The sequence below is a fragment of the Drosophila mauritiana genome, chromosome 2R (genome assembly GCF_004382145.1).
Source record: "Drosophila mauritiana strain mau12 chromosome 2R, ASM438214v1, whole genome shotgun sequence".
NCBI classification, from domain to species: domain Eukaryota; kingdom Metazoa; phylum Arthropoda; class Insecta; order Diptera; family Drosophilidae; genus Drosophila; species Drosophila mauritiana.
This window is the reverse complement of record NC_046668.1, coordinates 18,720,839-18,743,728: the sequence shown is the minus strand read 5'-3', so window position 1 is coordinate 18,743,728 and position 22,890 is coordinate 18,720,839. Positions and strand designations below refer to the sequence as shown.

Below are 22,890 nucleotides of genomic sequence, written 5' to 3'. Positions count from 1 at the left end.
ATAAATTAAGTGTTCAACAACTTACCAGCTAAAAGTAAAAGTAGGGCTGCAAGAAAACGAAGGAATAAATAAACATATAAAATAAAAGTGATATGATAATAAATAAAAATTAAATAAGTAAACATCTTACATAAAGTAAATAGTATAAAAAACTATATATAGAACATATGGGATTTAACAAACATAAAACATAAGTGTTAAATAATTTGATACATACTTTCTAGGCTTATAATAACTGGATTCAAAAAAGAAGTTAGTAAAGCAGTAAAGTTGTCCGTAGTTACTCAATAGAGACGAACTCGGCTTGTACTTGCATGAAAATCTTGTAAATCTGGCGTTAAATCCTTTCGAAAAGTTAGCAAGCTCCGGCTCAGATATAGACATCTGAATCGAAGTTGGCAGTGCTTGGGCCGAAACTTAACTCATCAGATACGCTTCTAAATAAGCATTTATAGAGCTGCGCTGCGGCAACAACTGGCAAACTTTTGCCCAAAAACCGAAAACAACAGCGGCAAATCGGAGCGGCAAGCCAAACATAATTCCCAAGTTTTTGGCCAAAATGTTGAGTAGGTTGTTTTCATAGAAATGCGATAAATACTTTTCCCAGCCAGCTTAGAGCGGCAAGCGGCCGGAACTACGTATGTTTGTAGTCCAGAGGAAGTGGTGGCGTGTGGCAAAGTTAACTTGGAAAACATTAAAATGCCAAAGTGGAAAGTTTCAGCTAGCTGGCTGACTGACTGGCTGGCTAGCTGGCTGGCTGGCGCAACAACGAAATTCAATTGAAAACATATAAAATCTGAATTTATGAAGACCCGAACCAGCAATTTGCGTCTGTTGGAAACTTTGGCATCAAAAGGCCGAGCAGGCAAGTGGAACAATATGCACCCAGACCCCGGGCGTTAAACCGCTGCAGTGCCAGTTTGTTTGACTTGGACTTTGACTTTGACTTGGCCAGGGAATTGGTTGGCCAATATATGGCAGGGCCCACATGGCGTATGCATGATTTGGGGCACGGCTCCCACTTATTTTGTGGGTTAATTGAGATGGAAACAGAACCGAGTCATAGATAACTATTTCCAGGACCTGGTCACTCTTTCTTGCCGCTGACAGGCCTGTGAACTTGGCCCAATGCTAATGTACAATCTATGCCCCAAACTTTTCGATGGCCGAAAAGTTTTCCAAGTTTGCTTCGCATTTTTGTGGCTTTCACCGACACTCGTTTAGCACCCGAAGTGGAGCCACTGCCACGGTCTTATTTATTAGCCACATTTTATTATTTGCCAACGCAAGTGCTGGCCAAGAGCGGGAATTTTCTGTACCCCGTGAAAACGGCTGCTAAGCACTCCGTTTAGAAGGATTTTTGCGGCCACGCTTTGAAATCAATTTCAAATCCATAACAATTTGGCATAATTTGCTCGCATAAAACCGAAAATTTCATTTACTCAATAATGCAGCGACAAAAGACTCGCTTTGTCAGCCCACAAAGGCAAACGCAAACGCAATTTTCTTTACACACAATAAACTTTATGTTGATTGAATAAAAGTTGCGTCAGGCCCACCCACACATGAGCACGCACTCACACACCAATGAACACACGCACGCACTCACACAGACACGCCTAATGGAAAGCAAACTTTTCATTTTAAATTAACTTTCGAATTCAAAGGGAAAAGACACATTATCAGTTCGATATCGACGTCGCAAATTGTTCATATAATTTTGGCTTAATTAAAATAGTTTTATTACTGCAGTTTCAATGCGAAATTACATTTACTATCAAATCATTCACTTGCAATAAAGCCATAATTGTTTTTGGGGAAATACCGATTGGATTTTATTTTAAGAAAGGTGTATATTTAAAACCATTTTATTAATACGCGAAATTAATGCATTCATTATTAGATTTTATTTCGGTAATTATTGTGCTACAGTTCAACGCTTATTTATGTTCTAACAATAACGAAACGTATTTATGGGCAGCACACTTTTAATCTTTAAAAGAAGATTTTTTAAAATATTTATTGGCGCGGCTCTGCAGATTTATTACTACATTTCATATCGGATTTATGATTAATTTTAAATATTTATTTTCGACAAATGTCTATTTCGATTTGACTTGTTTGTTTATGGAAGGAAGCAACAATCAGAGTAACAAATTTAAATCTCCTATTATATGTATTTTTTTGTCGCCTTGTAACTGATTATTGATAAATGCATGTTCCACTTCCTTTTATATAGTATATATGGTATATTATATATATATGTATTGGCACTCACCGTTCTCCTCCTCGATGTTCCTGGTCATGGTGGTCGAGGAGCTGACGCGGACGCGAGATGCCGCCGCCGCTGGGCCATTTAGCGCGGACAGGACGAGCAGGCAGAGCGGCAGGGAGAGCGAGAGGCTGGAGGTCCTGCTCATGGTGGTGACCCAGCCCTCGATCCTGCGGAGAGTGTGTTTGGTAAGGGGAGGACGAGGATGAGGGGGTTTCAGGGGGCCGTGAATGCGGGGTGTCCTGGTGCTCCTGCACACGTGTTGCCTACTTTCCGGCTCAGATGCCTTTCACACTTTGCAGCGCGAGCATTTTTCGTATGTAGTTCTTTCGCGCGATTTATTTTTGCTTGATTTCGATTTAAATTAATTCGCAAACGCTGTAAAGAGTGAGACAGACAGAGAGAGAGAGATAGTCGGCAGTTGAAGAGAGAGAGACAGCGATAGGTGAATTGGCAGAGTCAGCTGAATTTGTTGACATGTCAATAAATAAGGCAAAACAAAGGCAAACCAAATAAAAAACAACATAAAAACAAAATGAAATACAATTCCATTCCATTACGTTTTTGGGTAATTACAGTTTTTCGATGCCGTTGCTCTGGCTGAAATTTATTTAATTGCCTTTATTTTCGGTTTGGCAAATTTGTAAGCAAATTCATTGCACTTTCACGCAGCCAACACACTTGCACTCTCCGAAAAACACAAACATGCAAATGTAATTTATGTGATTTTTACAAATTTTATTGGCTTAATTTGTTTGTAGTAATATTTATGGCAATTGCAAATGGACGTTATTTATATCGTTGCCATTGTTAACTCACGCTGCGAACTCAAATCGAATTACACAATCGAATGCAGCGCAGTTGTAACTTTGGACCAATTAAGCAATTAAATGTATCCGTGCTCGGAGATGTCTTGGCGCGACAGCTACAAATCACAACGCATTTAGCCATTTTGTCAACCGCACGACAGCACGTACACCTCAATATTTTAAAACATATTTCTGTCTTCCGCTGCGAGGCTCTTTTAATTAAAGATTATTTATAACTCGCAGCCGAGAGCGCGTGAAACAGTGAGAAATCATTTCGAATGCCGCCTGCGTACATATTTGTTATAATTTATGTGCCCCATATACAATGACTAACAACACACGACCGACGACCAACTGGCAAAGGACGCTCCTTGCGACTCCTTGAGGAATGGCAATGGATAGGATGGTAGTATACAGAAGAAACATGTGCCAAAGAACCCGGGCGCGCGTGTAGATCCTTAAGAGGGGCAAAAGCCGGCAGGGGATGCCGACAAAAAGCCAGGGAAACGTGCCAGCATCAAAGTTCAATATGACGATGATGGCTGTGCCCGGCAGTAGAAGAAGTCGCTTCCCGCTGAAGAGCTAACGAGTGCAAATTTCTCTTTCTCTCTCTAGACTACACACAGACTGGCTCAGATATCACAGTAACCGCACACACTAGCAGAAAAACCTCTCTCTCACCCCTAAAAATATAACAAAAATGTTGCATCAACCCCAAAAAAAAATGTGAATACTTATTCTATATTCTATTTAAATCAAAATAAATACTATTGAAAAGTCATATATATATATCCCGAACCAAATAATACTTGTTATACTATTTCCGATTTTGTTTTCTCTGTAAAATCGCTATAGATTTAGCCGCAAAATCGAGGCTTCGATGCGACGTGCTTTTATGATATATTGACTTGCTCTTGCTGGATTTTTATCGCCAGTATTACGGGGGGCCAAATGCTTTTAGCCGGGTGCACTAATTTTATTTCAGCTCTCAGTTAACGGCCTACGCCCTAAAGTTCATATTTATTTGGCTGCCGACCTGAATATAAAGTAAATAAAACTATTTTGAGTGCTGTAACCTCACAACCGCAACTGACAAGCGGCGGAGTGCCCACTTAATCATGTTTTTTTAAAGCGGCTTTAATAAATCTGTCTAAATTTATTTACAATGCTGGCCCGGCCTGCAAATGGATTTCCATTCCGATAAAGTGAAAATATTTGTAAATCGTTAGTCAACATAGCACGAACCGAAGAGGAGTAAAATTATTTCCATAACGGAAACCCAAAATGGAGGGCTTAAATGAAAATCGAATCTAAAAATATCCAAACATACGAGATGAAGTTTTGATTTGCGATCAATTTAATTTAATTGAATCGAGAATTGAAAGCTTTTATTCATACCAACTGGAACAAATGCCGAAGTGAGGTTTATTAAATGTACATTGCGCATCGAGAGTAGCTTTAATGTTTTGGCACACATTCGACCCCGAAATTAAATATGAGCCACTCAAAATCCATTTAGCCAGGTCCTTGCCAAACTTTTGCCAAATCAGTTTAGTGAATGGGTTATGCAAGGACAAAAACTTGTGTGTGCAGCCAATAAAAAGCGTTCCCAATAAAATGTGAGTCACATTAGCTAATGCAAACTGAGCGCCGAAGGTGAAGGGTTTTTCCCCGGGAGTACACGCTGCGTATACGTAACCTCGATGGCCGTGTGCCTGTGAGCCAGTAGTGTTCGTTAGTTTGGGCGTGAGTGTGTGAGGGCAAGGGAGCATTGTGCCAGTTTCGCCATTGAGGCATCCACCTACGATCGACATGCACTTCAATTTACAAACTTGCCAAGCCAGCATGTTTGTGTGCGTCTGTGTGGGGATGTATATGAGTGTGTGTGTGAGTGCCGGTGAGTTTTCCGGCTGCAGCTGCAGCAAAGTGTGTCGACGTTTTTCCATTTCCGGCATGCAAGTTTGCGCTCGCCCTCGCCCCCTTTATTTTGTAATGTAATGAAGTGTGTTTGCATTAAAATGCAATTTGAAGTGCAGAGTTACAATATTATTATGGCATCTATAAGAGCACGTGTGAGTGTGTGTGTGTGGGCGCCAGGAGAGCCCTTGAGCAGGATACTCCCATATACTACCTGGCCCTGCCACTTTTTTCGCGGTTTATGTGCGCTAAGTGAGCCTATAAAAAGCCATGCCTGGCTGCCTCGTTTCGCAAGGGTTCAAGTGCAATTTTATGAATACTAAAAATTCTAATGGCTAGCCCACATCTATATACGCGTGTGTGTGTGTGTGAGTGAGGACTGGGCAGCAATCAGAGCGTTCAACACTTGGCGCCATCATCAACATCATCCGTTTTCCCCCCGAGCAGCTGTTTCCCATCCTCGGGCTGCTAATTGTGCTGCATACTTGGTTGAGCCCGTGAGCCTGTGAGCATGTGTGCGTGCCAGCATTAACCAGGCATCAGGACACTCCTTCTCGCAGAGGGAAACGAATGTCCTTGTCAGGGCACTCCCACACTCAGAGCCACACCCACAGACCCGCACACCCAAACGAGGCAGCCCGCACAACCACACAGCAATCTTGGAAAGCGTTTTGATATGCAAATAAACACTCGGTCTCCAGCTGTCCACAGCATTAATTGCATATTAAAATTCACTTCTGCTCGCATTTCCATTCCGAATTGATGCACTTTGTTTTCGGTGTCCCCAATTATTTTGTTTATGTTGCATCGTGTGTCGTTTATAGATGGCTTTTGTCGCCAAATCGCATGGCCATTGTTCTACTCAGTTTGCGTCCCAGTCTGTCGCATTGGTGTCAGAATTCGAAATTAATGTTCGGCACAGCAACTAAATGAGTTTGATTAGGAACCAGAACAGCGGGTATCGGGTTCCAAATGGAAACAATGGTCTTTTGTGGAATTCTAGCATATGTAGGTTTTTGGGAATTTATGCAATTTTATTATGTTCCATTTGGCCAATTAGAAATGTGCCTATTTATTTTAAACCCAAATAATTTCGAAGCCTAGTCAAATTAAATTTATATTTGTTTTGACTGTAAATTGAGGCATGATGACTGCAGAATTCTATGATTTTGAACATCAAAAATAATTGAATGGTTTTAATTTAAATAATTGGTTTATCCATCATACTTGTACAAATGTGGTCTAATTGAATTTTATTGCTTTGATCTGATTATGGCAGTGAGTTTGCTAGCAAATCTCAAGTAGAAATTCACACCTCCGTCGAAACAAATGACGAGCTTTTGCTTCGTAGCTCTTATCTTAATCAGCCGCAGTGTCCATCAATGTTTTTCCCTGCAGCTTATCGTGCAAATTCAATTTCGCCACCATCACAGATCTCAACAGTTTGCTTTGAAGTGGCATTCATCTGTGTAATTTCATTACACGCACACTTCAGCAATTTAGCAATTTAAACAAACGCATGTGTACTTGGGTGTCGTGGGCAGGGGTGCGGGTGGGGCATATTTATCTATTAGTTTATGGATAGCATTTCACTGGGCCTTAATGGCCGTCAAAGGCCAGCAATTTTGCACTTATGTGCGAGTGCCATGAAATATGATGGCATTTGCAGGGCCACTACATCACGAGAAATGTCAGCACATGCATCGGGAAAAGCCAGGAGAAAGAAAAAAAAAGATGAAACTAACCATATAAATAACTAAAATGCTCAACAATAACAATTTTCGTGCAATTTGTACGGGCAGCTCGTTTGGAGCAACAAAAAACTATTTTAGCAGGCGAATGAAAGAAATCCGAAAAAAGGCGATATAACGAGCAGTTGAGCGGAGAAACCGTTTTATCTGCCGGCTTCTCCACAAAACACACACACAAATACACACACAATCACACACACTATATAGACCGAGATATAGCCGCACACCCACTAAACTAGCAAAATAATCCAAAACGAGAACGACGCGCGCTTCGTGCGCTTTTCAATGGCTCGGCGTTCCGTGGAAATGATTTTCATTGAAAGCAAAGTGGGGGGCACTGCAGTCAGATCAGAGTCAGATCTCTTAAATGGGAAAACGTTGATTCGCGAATTCAACGTCGTGACAACAAATTGCTTGTCGACAACACAAGTAAGAAAGTATAGAAACAACATTGGCCAACTGCTTACATTGCGAACAAGTTGCGTTGTTTGTAGCTCGATGGCCGCGACTTTAAACACACTTTCCACTTTTTTCAGTTTGGCCTTATCCAGCTTCTAGGACAAGCACATTGTACTTATGGGCTTCACTATCTACTTTGAACACATATCCCCAATGCTGGAATGCTGTTGGGAATCAGCAGAATCGTTGATTTTTGGATGCACGTTTCGGATGATTTTGCTCCAATGGCCGGAATGCAATTCCTTTCGCACTCTGCTCGCGACACGCCGTTCAAGTCCCGTTAGTTCCGACCGTACCCGCGGGATCGCAAACTCTCACTGAACGGATTTTTATGGTACACACGCTGGAGCCGAGCAGCTGAAGCTCGAGCGGCATACATCCACTCGGCACGGATGCTGGCCGAGTGGGTCGGCAAAAGCCGAGCGCCAAAAAACGCTCCCGGCCACCCAATAGGCGGTACCGAGAGAAGCGCCACCGAGAGCAGAATCGAGAGACTTCCAGCGGCCGAAGATGTGGCACGAAGTGGTGGATGCTGCACGCTAACAGGGCTCTGTTAGCGGTGCTCTCGATTTTATAGCACACTTTCGGGGGAGTTCCCGTTACTTTTCGGGACATAGGCCAGAATAAAATTGATAAATAATGAAACATTTTCAGTTTGTTGACTTACGGCATATTCATATCCATCTAGAGAGCAATTTAATAGTATACTAGATCACTGCAGTTGGATTATGGCAGCGGTTAATCTTGTTTACATTTCAAATTAGCCTGCGGCATTTCTCTGGTCTTCTCTCTCGTCCAATTTGGCTTCTCTCGTGTTTCTCTCTGGCGCAGCTTGTGCTAAAAATCAGCTGTTGGCTGTACTAAATTTTACTTCGGTTTCTAAGTATGCGGATTAGGAATGTGTGTTTAAGTTAAAGTTAATATATGTAAAAAATAGTGAATGAGTATAATTTTTAATCTAAAAAAAGATTTTCCTTTAATTTATATCATATATCTGTGTACAATTTTTAAGAGAACTGTTTTTTGATAAGCCAAAAATACTGCTGGGGTTCTCTTTAGTCTTCTAACTATCAATCATTCTGCTGCAGCTTTCAGTTATCAATCAAATACCCACCTGTTGATAAGAACTCCATCCATCAATCAAAATTCTATATTAAATCTTCTGCAGACGAAATCGAATAAAATGAACTCAACTTCAACTTTACAAGATTAGTTTATATTAAATAGGTATACTTACTTACTAAATAAATAACTAACTATTTGTTTAGCGGTCGCACAGAACACTGTAATCAGCAGAACTCGCTCTTTTCGACAGCATTGCTCTCTTCTTTAAGAGAAATCCAAAGTGAGGTCAAAAGTGTGCCAAATTTTCAGACGCCTCGTTGAGCTTTTTATGGCTCTGTAAGGCAATGTTAACTGGCCAGTGTAAATAGGCCAAATCTGGCAGATGTAGGTGAGTGTCCTTTGGGGAAGTCCCCACTGGAAACTAAGAAATTATACTGCTTTCACTGCTTTCCGCACATATCGCCCCAAAAAGATTCTTAATTTACTTCCCTTCACCGTTAAAGTCAATTTCCACTTCCACAAATGTTGGTCAACTGTTTTTTATCAGCTCATAAACATGGCGTACAAGTTCATTTCGGTGTTAAAAGCGTGTTCACACACACACACATGTGTGTGTGCGTGTGAGTGTCCATTTTACAGCTGCAGGCCAACACACTCAAGCACACTCACACACACACGGTGGCTGACATTTTTAATAGCAAACACAACACGCAGCGACTTTCGCACATGAAATAATGCCAGCTGAAGTAGTAAGTAGTCCTGCCGGAACCGAACACAAACAGATGACGCACTATGGAATAATTTCCGTAAACAATGGTCAAAATCTTGGATATGATGACAAATACTTAAGAAACTATTTTCAACATATATAATTTATACATTTAAGTTCATTATATCGTGGTTAATAACATGCAATTTCATTTTGATTAATTATTTCTTTCTGATCAATTTAATTTTTTCATTTAATGCACTGATATTTAGTGAAATTATTTATTATTCTACCCACTGTGCCACGCTTGTTGCCTTTGGAGTTGTAATGAAAGTGTTTTTTATGAAGTGCTCGCATCCTCGTACGCAACATGCGTGTCCTGATCCTGCTGCTGCTGCTTTTGCTTTGCCTGTGCTTTAGCTACTTCTTGCCCCGGCCAGTGAAATATGACAAAAAGCATGCTACAGCTTCGCTATTTCCGCAGTTCTTGTTGTTGGTTTTTGCCAGCGCTTTAATAGCGAGAAGAAGTCAGTGGCAAAACGTCGACCAGCCAAAGGAGTCGTCCTGTTGGTCCTGTTGTTGCTAACTGTGTGTGTGTAGCGTGCTATAGTGTGGAGCGTGTGTGTCCGCAATAGCAATAAAAATATATTTTACAAACTGCTGTTGCTGCTGCTTCTGTTGGGAAACTGCTTAGGATTTTTCCTTTTTATCCCGTTGTATTGTTAGAGTTTTCCTAGCCCGCCTCGTTTTTGCCGCTGTTTGATATATGTAAAGCGGGTAACAAGAATACTGCCAACACCCCCAACCCACTCACACATCCATGCAAAACAAGTTCGCTACAACAAATTATTGGAAACCCAAGAAGTTTTCTGCGCTGCCACTTTTATTTTCCCCTAACTCGCATGAAAAAAAATATTTTAAAAAGTAAGAGAACATGGAGCAGCGGGCGAAAATCTCGCATAAAAAATAGGAAAATTGTTCCAAAGTTAGCAAGCCAACAACAAGCATATAAAATGTGTTTTTCGCAGAGTTTTCCCGCCGTGCTGATTACATATGTATGTGTGCGCCACTAAAACGCGTTTTGCTTAACGCGCTCGAATCGTTTTTGGTTTTGCTTTTCCCTCGCAGCGCCCCGAAAATCCATCCCTTCACTGTTTTGACTTTATTTGGTTATGGCCTTCAGTTTGTGTCAGCCATAACGATTTTCTTTTCAATTTAGCTTTAGTGCGTATTTTGTTCTAATTTTATTGCTCGTATTAAAATATTTTCTTCTCGCCCGCCTGCAGTTTTTTCGAGTGCCTGTTAACACACAATTTTAAGCCAACACTTTACACATACACTTGTTCCGTATTTGGGTATAAACCGAAAAATTCTTATTCGGAAGCACTGTACACACATATTTATATTGCGTATACCCTGCCTCCAAACGATTGCGAAATCATGGTTGCTTGATAATATATTTTTTATGATATTTATGGCTGTGACATTTTGCTTAGCTGGCAGGCGATTTATATTTTTTGGCCAACTCTTTTCCATTTTCCGACTGCTTTCCCCTCATGGCATTGTTTTAGTTTTTCCTTCTTTTTTTTAGCAATTTTATGTGCCATTGTTGCTGGCGTTTGTGGCTGTTTATTGTTTGTGATATGAGGCAGATCCATGGTCATTCAATGGATTGTCATATTGTGGCAACGTTCTTTTTTTATGCCCGCACACGTTTCGACGGCTTTTTATGGCGCAAAATCCACTAATACACGGGTATTATGCAGATGGTACTGGGAACAACTCTGAATAGATTCCAAATATTTGCAATATATAAAATAAGCTGAATACATTTTCCAATTGAAGCCAAAACAAACGGTCAACTTTTGTTCATATTTATTCGGATTCTTGAATATTTTTAGCTCGTTAACTTCGCGTGCACACTAAGAAAAAAATATAAATATAAAATATAAAACATAAAACATAAATATTTGGAACCCAGTTTGAGATGCATTATAAAACGAAGGGATATTAAAAACAGATAGACAAAAGTTATTTTCATTGTTCACCTGTAATCAATATTTGATTTCTTTATTTACTAATTTTAATTTTGCAATAATGTGTATCGAGGCATATATACATTTCGGTTTGCTTGTTGTCTGTATCCAGGAATTATTTGGGGAATTTTTCGCATAGCTGGTGCAAAAATATCTGTCTGCCACTTTGGGACTTGAAGACCGAACTGAATTGGGCGGGCTGGCAATTAAAATTACCAACGGCAGCACCGACTGGCACATGACTATGTTGTCTCTGCTCAAGTTTGGCTCGAACAACTTGCTCTCGGACACTCCAGAAGTAAAATGAAATTGTTTAAATTTAATTCAATTTGCTTGCTGGGCAGCAGCAAATTGCAGGCGCACAGAGAGATGCAAACAATCTGCAATCTGGGAATTCGGAATAAAAATATGCAGAAGCAGTTCAAGTGCAATGCCATTTGAAGTCCTTGTCAGTAAACAAAGTCGAGTCTGCGAGAACACCTCTTTCCAGCTGTTGCAAGTGGATGGGTGGCTCTTGGCCTTATATTTTGGCCCCGCTGCATATTGCCAGTTAGTTAATTATTGAGCCACCATCACGTACACACACAGCCATGCACGAGTGTGTGGCATCTGTTTGCCAGTGTCTGGGTTTAACTTAATTAGAGCGCTGCGCTGCATTTGTGGTCTTCATTTAATGCAGCGCCATGTCCTCGACCCATCCGCCATCCGCCATTCGCCATCCGCCGGGCAAATCCCAACCAGCACACCTCAACGGAGCCCAGCTCTCGGTTCCGTCCACCTGCCTTGGGTTCCCACTCCCGGCCAGCTGCTGTCCCGCCATCCACTTCCACTTTTCACTGCCCCACTGTCTGTCTCCGCGGGCGCAAATTTAAAACTACATACAACTATTTCCGCCAACGCCGGAGGCTGCCTCTCCGATGTAGCCAAACATTTCACTCTGTTTATTTGCTCTGATACCCTGGAAAAGCTGTTTGAATGAGCATCGACAGTGTGAACTCTAAAATAATAAAAATAAAAGGAAAAACTTAAAGTTCATATTTCAAGACAAAATAATAAGCAAATTAATAAAATTATATTTATAATTAAAATGAAACTCAATATACCAATATATAAAATCCTTGAAATAATAGCGCGCTATTTACAGGGCATCTCTATATTCCATCACATACCAATCCAAATTTTTTTCCTATACTGCTTGCTGTTGGTTCGCTGAGCGCTTGCATGTTGCACGTAATTTGCATTGTTGTTGCCTTTAATTGCTTAGTGTTAATTGCTGTAATTGCGGTAAACTAAACTACGAGCCAAGGAACAAACGCACGCACACACAAAAGAATAGCAGCAAACACGTAAATGCCCCGGCTGGTTAATTAAGCTGGTGGCAGGGGGTGTGGACCTTGATTCGGATCCGAGGGGACTCACTGGGTCGGATGACCCACCCACGGCACCCCGTTCCGTTTTTCGAGGTGTCCAAGCTGAGTCCTTGGAGCGACTTTTGCAGCTTTGTCAACCGATCGCTCTGCAATTTGGCTCGCTGCGATGACACTCAATACGCTTGAGGCTTGGGTTCGCATTCGCTTTTGCCGCCGAAGGGGAAACGTGGATGGCGGATGGAGCTCGTTAAAGCTAGTTAAAGTCGGCTTTAAAATGGCAATGCCAGTGCCACGCCCACTTGTGCTCGACATCCCATTTTTCCCCCACGTCGATGACGAAGGATGCGGGCTCAAATGTCACGGGGTTTGGCCATAAATTCCACGTCTTGGTGGTCGAGAATACCGAACTGAGGGCCAATTATAGCCAGGTATTTATATGCGAATTCCAAACCGTTGGTTTCACATGTCATGTTTGGCTTAAAGCTCACCTGTATTAATTAATTGGGCAAGTAGTATTAATTAGGGGGACTCTGTCCCTCTATTGACTTGTGTTTCAGTTGGCTTAGTGATGTCCCGAAAACGTTTCGATTCCCCCCCTCTGTCTCAGCATCTCTCTGACCCCGGGGTGTATTCAAATGGAAAAGGGCTGGCCAAAAGGTCGAGAGTCAAGGCATCCAAGCTGGGTTCACCGGTCAAATGTGGTTGTGCTCCTGCATCCTTGTGCTCCCTGTCAATGGGTTGCTCGAAAATCAGGAATTTCCGATAGCACATGCGACATGCGGCATGTTTTCGGGCCCGAAACACAAATTGAGTTTTTTGGGGGTTCGTTGGCCAGGCTTTTGCTGTTGCTGCCGGCAAAAGTCAATACAAAAGCTAATTGATTGGAAAATTATGTGACTTTGAATATGGCCGGAGTAGCAATACACAGAAATATACGACTCGACCATTTTTGTCCAGCCGCAGTGGCAACCGACTGGGGAGTAGGCATAAAAATTATTACAGCTCTGCGGCGCACATTTATATCAAGAAATATATAGTATGTATTTTGCAAACACAGCTGGCCGGCTTAATGATTATGCATTAAGTTGCCATTAAAAAATCTACTTGATTGCCGGCGACGCAGGCGAGCGGCGACACTCAGTAATGAATTGATAAATTGAATTAGAAGGCCCTGCCGACATGGAGTATCGGCTAACTAACACTAATGAAATTACAAGTTGTGACGTGGCCAGACATAATTTGTGATTGATGATTGACGGAGCTGCTTCTGGGTTAAGGATCCCAGCGAAATGGCCACAACACTATACTTAAAGCGGAATGCTCGTCATTAATCAGCATTTTTCAATTAGAGAGCGCGGCGAGCTGAGTTTTCAGTGTTGACAAGACCTAAAAACATCGCGAGGGTGGGTGAAAAAGTTTGCACAATAATAAAAATCGCAGACAAAAGGCGCTAAACGATTGGCGTCAGAGAGCATGGGCACTGGTTGGTTGGAAGAGGATGGGGGAGACGTATAACCTAGCCAAGTTGGGGTTTTCCCACCACACCTCGTTCGATTTATAACATTTTCCATTTCAATTGCGGCACTGTTGACTGCATTCGATTCGATTGATTTCATTTGCCTGCTCGCCGTTTGGCGGTTATAAAAATTCATTGCAACCGTTTTTATACGAATGACGAGGTTTTCCATTCCTCCCTTTTTTCAGATTTGTTGTCAAATCAACAGGGAGTGTGTGTGTGGGGGTTTGGGCCAATAAAACGTGTTCAGTGCTCGCAACTTCCGTTTCATTTCATTTTACCCATAATATGCGGCGCTGACGTCGCTGCCTTGCTGCATTTTTCATCATCGTCACTCAAACACTTTTTGGCAACAATGCAAGCCCTTTTTCACCCATTTTCCGCAACTTTTCCGCCCTTTTTCCACGGTTACCCCTTTGATACCCACTTTGCATGCATTTACGCTTATTTGAGCATAATAATTTTTGTTTATTGCCCACAAAAAGTGGCAGTGAATGGAAACGAAACTACCATGACAATTCCACTGGCGACAGTTGGCTCTCACTCACTGAAAAAGAAGTGGCCGAAAAAAATGGTTAAATATTTAAGTGTTCTGGATTGTTGATGATGCGCTTTTTAATTGTTGCGAAATCAATTTTGCATATTGCCCGTTTATGCATTCATCTCTGCGAGATTTATTAGGCTGCAAATATCAGCATATAACGATTTAAATGGTTTAATTTCACGTGCATATGATTGCATGGTAACGATGTTTTTCCTCTGATTAAATATTATTTCAACCAAATTTAAATGCTGACCATAATCGAGCGTGAAACGCGTCGTCTTGCTATGTGATTTTTTATAAGCGAACGTAGCAATTGAGGTAATTTTTAGTAGTTTTTAAAAGAGTAATGTGCGAATAAATATATACTGCCAAATTAAGCTTAAAAACTCCCCATTAGAAGTTATATTTTGTATTTCAAAATCTTACCTTCCATTCCGTTTGTATGAATACAAAAATCTCTGAATAGCCAACGTTGAATGTAATTTACTTAAGTGTTTCCTACGCATGAACATAAATTTATTCGGCTATATTCCTTCTCCAGCTTGAAGAAAAATATTAAAAATATGCAAATTGTTGCCTTCTTGCCTTTGTTTATACTCCTGCTTAACCCTTTTCATTGCGGCCCAACCCAAAAAACAAACTAAATAATCTGAGACAGACCACTCTGCACACTCCATTTGCCAAATAAAATAAATATTTCGTTGGCGCTTTATAGGGGGAACAACTAGTTTCTCGTTGGCCCTTTTAAGACAATTTTTCATGTTCTATTTTTGCGTTGGCCGCTTACGACTTTTTGTCTGGTCAAGAGAGACAGCCAGCGGAAAATGAATGTGCAAAATATTTTAATGTGGCACTAGGCTTTTAGATGCCTTGATATCTGGGGAAAGGAAATTGAGATAGGCAAATTGTCATAAGTAAGTGCGGTGGCTCCACAAGAATTTCAAACAGTGACAGCATCGGCCCAACGAAAATTAATAAATGGCCACGGTCATTTGATATTTTCCCAAACGAATTGCCGCCCGCAGGTTGTGCAAATAAAATATAGACATTTCCGTCTTTCTATTTGCTCAACCAATAATCATCACATTTCCGCAAACACTCGAAAAGACCTATCCGCAAGTCACATGAAAATTTCATGACCTCCTCCTGGCCAGCTCAAATATTCATAAACGACGAAAAATGACAGATTAACACAAATATTGATACAGCCACGGTCGAGGTCCAATTCCAAGTCATCTCTGCTGACCCACAAAGTGAGTGGGTGGCTTCGGTTGGGTTGGGTTATACGTGGGGGACACGGGTATACGGATGATACCAAAACATCCCTCTGAGTACTCCAAAAATCCCGATGGCTTCGGGCTGGGTTTGAGATTTTTGCTATGCTCATCGCGTTCATTTGGGTTCCCCGCATTGTTTTGAATAATTCGCATTCGAACATGAAATATTAATGAGCGGCTTTGGTTTCTGGCTTTTTTCGTCTCTTTTTTTTCGTTACGTACAACATTGCGTATGCGCAATAACATTGAGTATGCAGCAAATGATGCAGGAAAGAAAGGGCAAAAGTTATTGGCCAGACGGCATAATCACTCGACTTGAACAGAAGGTGATGTGGTGAAGGCTTAAACATATATATATATATATATTCGAAAGTATAAACTTTATGTTTATATCTATTTTTTGGCAAAAGCTAGCCGTTTCTCAAAGTAAAATGGGAGAAAGTGAGACTGTGTGTGCTACATAAATTTAACTTTTAATGCGTTGCGTACGCGAATGTGTAAAAGATTATCTTTATTGGCCATTAATTCATATTTAAGCTGGCGCGGCAAAAGAAAAGGCGCCATTCCACGCCATACATTTATTCCACCACTCCTTGCTCCCCTTTTATTTTTTTTTTTGGAAAACGTTTGTAAAACACTGGATTTGCGAAAGGATAAAATTATGCTTTGTAAAACAATTAAGTGGCATTATTTATGGCCTGCTGGAGAGCCCACCCCAAAGGCTGGCCTCTTTCAGCTGGATATACGTAATTGCCTTTAGGCCTTCCCCCAAATTTCTGGCCATGTATTTATGAACTTCATCTAATGGTCCCGGGGTACAACAAATTTTCTAAATAGTCGGGGGATTTTCTAAGTTACTGCCAAGGGTAGGAAGTGATTATTTGTTCGGTTTTGTCGGTTAATTAGGGGCCTTAACTTGAACCGGAAGTAAATTTACGGCTGGATGTGAAAATCAAGAAAGTTGATTTATCTAGCGGATCGTTGGAAAATCTCGCAGCGCACACAGGCACCATAAAATATTTACAAATCGGACGCAATTTACCGTCGCTACGCTGCTTCCTTCAATCACCACAACAAATTTGAATGCTTCTGGAAATCTCAATTGAATATCCCGTAGTGCCAACAGCAGACAGCACTCACTCACTCTCCACCCATAACAATATCAATATTCCATTTTTACCTGAGCCACTTCACTGACAACAAAACCCCTTTAGCAAATTTACAAATTTCCGCAATAAACCAAATAACGAAAATGAATACAAAACATTTGCAGGAAGTTGAAGAGAGGAGGCGGAGCTGGCGACGGAGGCAAGGACCATCGAATCCTTTGCCAAAAAATGAAATGGAAAACTGCTGACATATGCAGGAGGAGCACGCAAAGGACGACAACGGGTATTGGCAAGTCCACAAAGTTCGTGGCTCGATGACAGAGTTCCGAGTAGCGAATTTCCCAAGTTTGAAGTGAGCAAACGCGACTTCCATTTTCCTTTTCTCGTTGGTTTTTCCCATTTCCCGAGGGTGGGGCTGCCGCCAATTTGATTCTCAAGTGAGCAGCAGCGCAGTTGGGGCGCCCAACTTTCCTACCTGGACTCCAAAACGCAAAATGAACGCCCCCAACATGGTCCTCTAATAGATAAAAAGCCAGCTCTAGCCCCCGTCTTTGTTGCGGTAATGAAATTTATTAGATCATTATACATACTGCCGCCGTGCCATCCTACTTCTACACGACGTTTCGAGAATTTGTTGACGTTGATTATCATTTTCAAGTTCTGACTTTTCATTTTCAATTTGAGCGAACAACAAAAAATTGCCGTTTCCCTTGGCTTTTCCAGGCTTTGTCTTTGCGGGAGTTATCTGGGCGTTGCCTCTGCGCATTCTGCGGTATTCTTTATTGTGTGGGTTTGTGCGTCTCCTGGCATAATTTAACTTAATTTTTGGCACAAATTCGTAATTTGCATTAAATTTATTGAGTCTGAAGGCGGAGGAGTTACTTCTCTCGACAGCGACTCAAGTTCAAGTTCCTGTCCTTCCTATTAATAGACTTCCATCCCCCGGAAGCTTAAAGGGCCACTTCATCTATGCGTCGAACATAATCAAACCGCATTCAGAATGCCTCACCCGACTGGGTTTCAAAAAATCCACGTCGAAAATGATGGCGGAAAATCTCAGTTGGGAAATATGGCTGCATATGGGGCAACTTTAAAATGAAATTGACAACACTGTCAAGTAGCTGTCTGTTTGGCCTTTCAACCCCTCGCAGCTTTGCTTACTTTCTCCGCTTTCTCTTGTCACGCATGCAAAAGAAAAAAAGGAAAGATAAACCCCGAACCCCTTAAAGAAAAACAATACGGAAAATCCACACAACAGCGGAGTTTGGGGAGTGTTGAAAATTCCCGCGGGAATTTTCATGCCTCCTTGTCTGCGAGAAATTCGCTTAATAACTTTGCCACGAAAAGAGGAGGCACAAGCAAAAGGTGGTGGGTGGTCGCAAGTGGGTGGCCAAGCCCCACAGGTACACGGCACACGCAACCAGACAGTAATTTGTTTTAACAGCGCCTTTTAAAGATATTTACAGCACGGCCCGAGTCCTTGGCAGCCTGCTGTGGCCAACGCCGTCGCTTCATAAATTACCAGACACGCGGCGCTAATATGGCGCAACATCCATGGCGAGTACTTGCCACCTGGACACCAGAACACCGGGACGCAGGTCGCTGGACGCAGGACTCTGGACCACCGGACACCTGGACGGGGCTAATGCCAAATTCTGTTTCGACTGTTCACGCTGTTGCGCATAGCAAGGATATTGGTCGGATCGGTTGGGGCCATGGTGGTCAGCTGAGAGTGGGGAAAGTGCCACAAGTTGCTTTTCATTTAAGCAGCCTGGGGGCCAGTAAGTGCGTCCAGCACTTTCTATTGACAGGGGACGTGGCCGTTTGGAAGGAGTGCTGTGGCATTCTGCACTGCAAAAAATATTCAAGAACTACCTATAAGCATGCACTAAACATAATATTTGTGTAAAAATGTGAAATAAAGTAACTAGTTAGTAAACAGCAGTTAACTTTTGCAATAATTTTAGGAACTTACTTTGCACTGTTTTCTGTTTAGTGCAGCCTGAAATATTTATGGCCCTGCGGGTATATGAAGTCATGTGCATGTTCAAAAGGGCAAAGTATCAGTTGGGCAGGCGATTTATGAAATGAAGCCAACCGGAGATGGAGGAGTTCCCGGCCGAGGGAGCACTATAATGCCATAATTCAGCCAGCAATTGCTTTAATGCGCCGGGCAAATCATCAAAGCCAAACCGATGTCAAATGCTCGTATCGTGAATCAACTACAAATGGTCCTCTGTCCGCTGCCGAAAAACTTCAGTTAAACTCGCATCAAAGCCGGCGAAATAAAAGCGAGAAAAATGCCAACCGCCAAACGCCATAATAAAGCTCAAAATAAAATCAATTACGCTCGATTAACTGAAATAGTTACATAAATTACAAATAAACCAAGGCAGGACCTCAGTCTAGGACAATTGAAGCGCAAAGCCCGCCCAAAAAATAGCAGCAAGAAGGGAAAAAATAAAATTGGGTGGAGAAGATACCACAGAAGCGGGGCCGCGTCGAGATAACTATTAACATTATATAAGGGAAAAAATTTGCGATTATTTTCCGCAACATAAAACAAAAGACAACAAACAGAAATAGAAGTGGATGGGAGCCGTCAGTGGAGTAAGCCTTAAAACAACACTAGGCTAGGGCGCAATGCTTGGTAAAATAATAAATAATACCATTTGATGCTGAAAGCCAGGGACGCATTTAAAACGAACAAATTTGCGCGCTTGTTTCGCGGCGGAGGAGGACAAGGACCTCTAGGACTCCACCTCATTCGATGTTGTTTGCAACTTTACGCGCAATTAATCTAAAACAAATTCGTTTTTAATTTGGCAACAAGCGCGAAAAAATCCTTCGCCTATAATTTTAAAGCTTTAAAATAATCAAACAAGTTTGGGGTGCTGGAGAGCACTTCTATCTGCCATCTGGGGTACACAATTGGGATTGTCTACACGCCAGGCGCGTAAATTCAATTGGCGAAGACAAATAAATGCTGCCAGCAGCCGGAGATGTCGATAAGCAGTACGTATAGCCAAAGATCCAGCAACAATGGATATAGCAACAATCGCTCTACCCACAGACACAACAACAACAACCACAACAGCAACGAGCTGGGGCGAGGATTCCAAGGGTCCTGGATCCCGACGACTCGGATCCCGAGTTCAGGTCAACAAAGCAAATGGCTTTAAATTGAACGTAAAGCAATTGAAACCGAATGTCTGCCGAGCGAGTGCAGCCGCCCAAGGAAATGGTCGGTTCCATTGTCATTGTTGCCGCTTTTTGGTGTTTCTGTTGCTTTTGCGCTGTAGCTCTGTCACAATGCTCGTAAATTATTATTTAATGACAGACCAAATTGAAAATAAATTTAAACCTAATAAGCGTTGAAATAAACGCGGTGTGGTGCGGTCGAAATAAATTGGGCACAGCATTCTGTGGAGCACCGGTTGGGTTGAGTTGGTTTGGATTCTGTTGGGTTTGGAGTAGGCAAGCAGGAGAGCATAAGTTAAATGGCTTTTATATTGATACTGGATGGTAGTTAAACGGTTGCCACGGCAAAACGGGCCAATGAGCTTAGATCGGTTGGTTGGCCACACGGCTCGATAAGCAAGTGAAATGTCTAGATTATGGCCATTAGCATCACAATTGCCTGACCTCTAAAGCTACGTTAACTCGATTTGACTAACAATTTCCGGTTCGCCAGCAACCAAAACGTAACTACAATGAACGGTGCGCATTGCAACTATACGTTTAGATACCCTGTTGACAAATCAAAATTCCTGTTTAACTATACATTAAAGCTAAAATGTGCAAGTAATATGTTTTGAGTTTGGTCATACTATTAGTTATTTTCCTTGTGCTATAGCTCACTTGAAATAACCTTAAATATCCGCAGGAGGGTATAAAAATTCCACAGCTGCAGCGCAAAAATCGTTGCCTACTTTTTGGGGCCCGCTTAATATGCTTGACCGTTGGCATCCTTGCTGGCTTTAACCCATACAGCCGTGTGTGCTTGTGTGCGTGAGTGCGAGCGTCCCCTGCTGCGACATCGCTGCTGTCACAGAAAGATAACGGTATTATGCTCAATGACAACAGGCGACACAGGGGCGGTGGGAAAAAAGGGTGCAGTGGGCAGGATGTGGGGCTCCACTGGGGCTTACAACCACCCCCCCAAAACGCCCTTGGGGTATGTTAAGCGCCGGCCATTGAAGCGCTCGATTGGCCAATTGCGTTAAACAAATAGAGCAACAATAATGCCAATTCCCCCAACTGCTGCACCTGCCACTATCCCTACCCCCTCACCAACCCTTTCCCCTGATCCCGATTATGATTACGATTCAGATCCCACCTGCCTATATTTCCGGCACCACCTGCAAGTTGGAATACAATCCGCAGACAATTGTAAATTCTTTGTATGCGGTGGCTAATTTTTTATCTGCTTGTTTTGCGATCCGTTCCAATATGTTTTCACTACGTGAGCTTTGTTTGCATGCGGGTTTCATTGCCATGCATTTTTTATAAGTAATTAATTCCGCACAAAAACCTGAAAAGGCCCGAGAGAAATGCCGGGCATATAATTGCCGATGGACCAGGCTGGCTGTATTGCGATTTCTATATGTTACGACTCATTTGAAATTCAATTTTCGAAGGAAAATCGCATAGCTCTGGACACGCCCCCTGCAAACGGGCCAAACGGGTGCCATAACTCATATTTTACCATTCCCCAATCTGTATGCTTTGAATATGCAATTCCCCTATATGTGCACATATATTGATTTTCGCATTGAAATCGGAAGGAAGGAAGGAAGGATGGGGGGAGGGGCAACTGGAGGGACGGTGAAGGATATAAGGGCAAGCAGGCGGAACTTCATTGTTTTATTTGGCATACACTTCTGTTAAAGTTAATTTACAAAGCAAACAGCCGGCTTAAAAACACAGTGCCACATCCGAGGTCCTGGCTCTCATTTAAGGACCGCTTGGCGGCACAAAAAATAGTTATCACGCAACATAATTGTCGGATGCGAAAAAATGCCCACGGCAGGTGGAAAAAAAAATATAGAGGCAGCTGAGCAAATATGGCAGGGTTTAAAACTTTACCACTTAGCTTGAATGCTATGAACGCTTAAGGGCCGCGAAAAGTTTAAGAGCAGCTAATCCAGTTGCAAGACTGATTGGCAATTGAATTGAACACATGCAGCCATTACCTAGGCAATAAATACCCGAAGTAAGAAAAAGGCCCTGGCGAAAACCCTTGCCGCTCCTTGGACTCCCCAAGGATATACGAAAAGCCTACAAAATGCGTACAAATTAGCCAGCACAAGCCCATTGTCCCTCGCAATCACCGAACTGGCAGACACAATCATTTATGGCGGGCTTAGGCACAGAAGTCGGCCAATCAGCCCTCCAAGTCCCCTCCACTCTGCTCCGCTGGATCCAATCGCCAAAGCGTGTCTTAACATAATTTTTCTTATGCTTTAGAGCCGCCTTTTCCCAGGACACAATGGGCCAGTGTACAAAAAATTACATTTACGTGCTTCCAATGTGTAATTAAGGATTATTTTGTGCTCAAGTGCCTGCCGCGACCAACTCTTCTCCCAGCCGCTGTCCCTGTCCATGTCCATGTCGCTGTCTATGTCCTTTTCCCCTGACTTGTCTGGGCCAAGTAAATCAGTTCAAAAGGCCAAGCTGCGTGACTTTTTGGGCAGCCAGAACAGTTTGCTTTTGTTGCCTGCATGAAAATTGACTAATGACCCTGGCGGCTTCTCGGCTGATGGGCCGAGTTTGTTTCTGCAGCTGGTTTGAAGGACTCTTTAATTAGATGGGTGGCATAATTTTGGGCAGGAGCAGGAAAGGATTTCAGATCATTAATTCCGTTTGGAAATGCTACTTAGGCAGTACATTTACAAAACCCAACACTAATAATCTGCTGAGTCATTAAAGCAGTCTATAAGTATATTTAAACTAGTTTTTTACTTTATAATTTAATTTGGCTATAAACTGTCAATAAGTTAAAGGGTTAAACAAAATCTACAAATCATCTTAATGCTTTTTAAGTGACACGCAGA

The 22,890-nt window shown here is 42.1% G+C and overlaps 1 protein-coding gene across 3 annotated transcripts in view; it reads right to left on the bottom strand.

Annotated features, from left to right (window-relative positions):
- LOC117137676 overlaps positions 1-7,493 on the bottom strand; it is a 54,398-nt gene extending 46,905 nt beyond the window's left edge. For all 3 annotated transcript variants that reach the window (XM_033299237.1, XM_033299235.1, XM_033299236.1), the window contains exons 1-2: positions 7,217-7,493; positions 2,279-2,650 (exon numbers count right to left, since the gene is read on the bottom strand). In XM_033299237.1, the coding sequence (XP_033155128.1) occupies positions 2,279-2,420 (142 nt within the window). In that variant the 5' untranslated portion in view covers positions 2,421-2,650; positions 7,217-7,493. The remainder of the gene's footprint in view (positions 1-2,278; positions 2,651-7,216) is intronic.
- Positions 7,494-22,890: the final 15,397 nt, after the last annotated feature.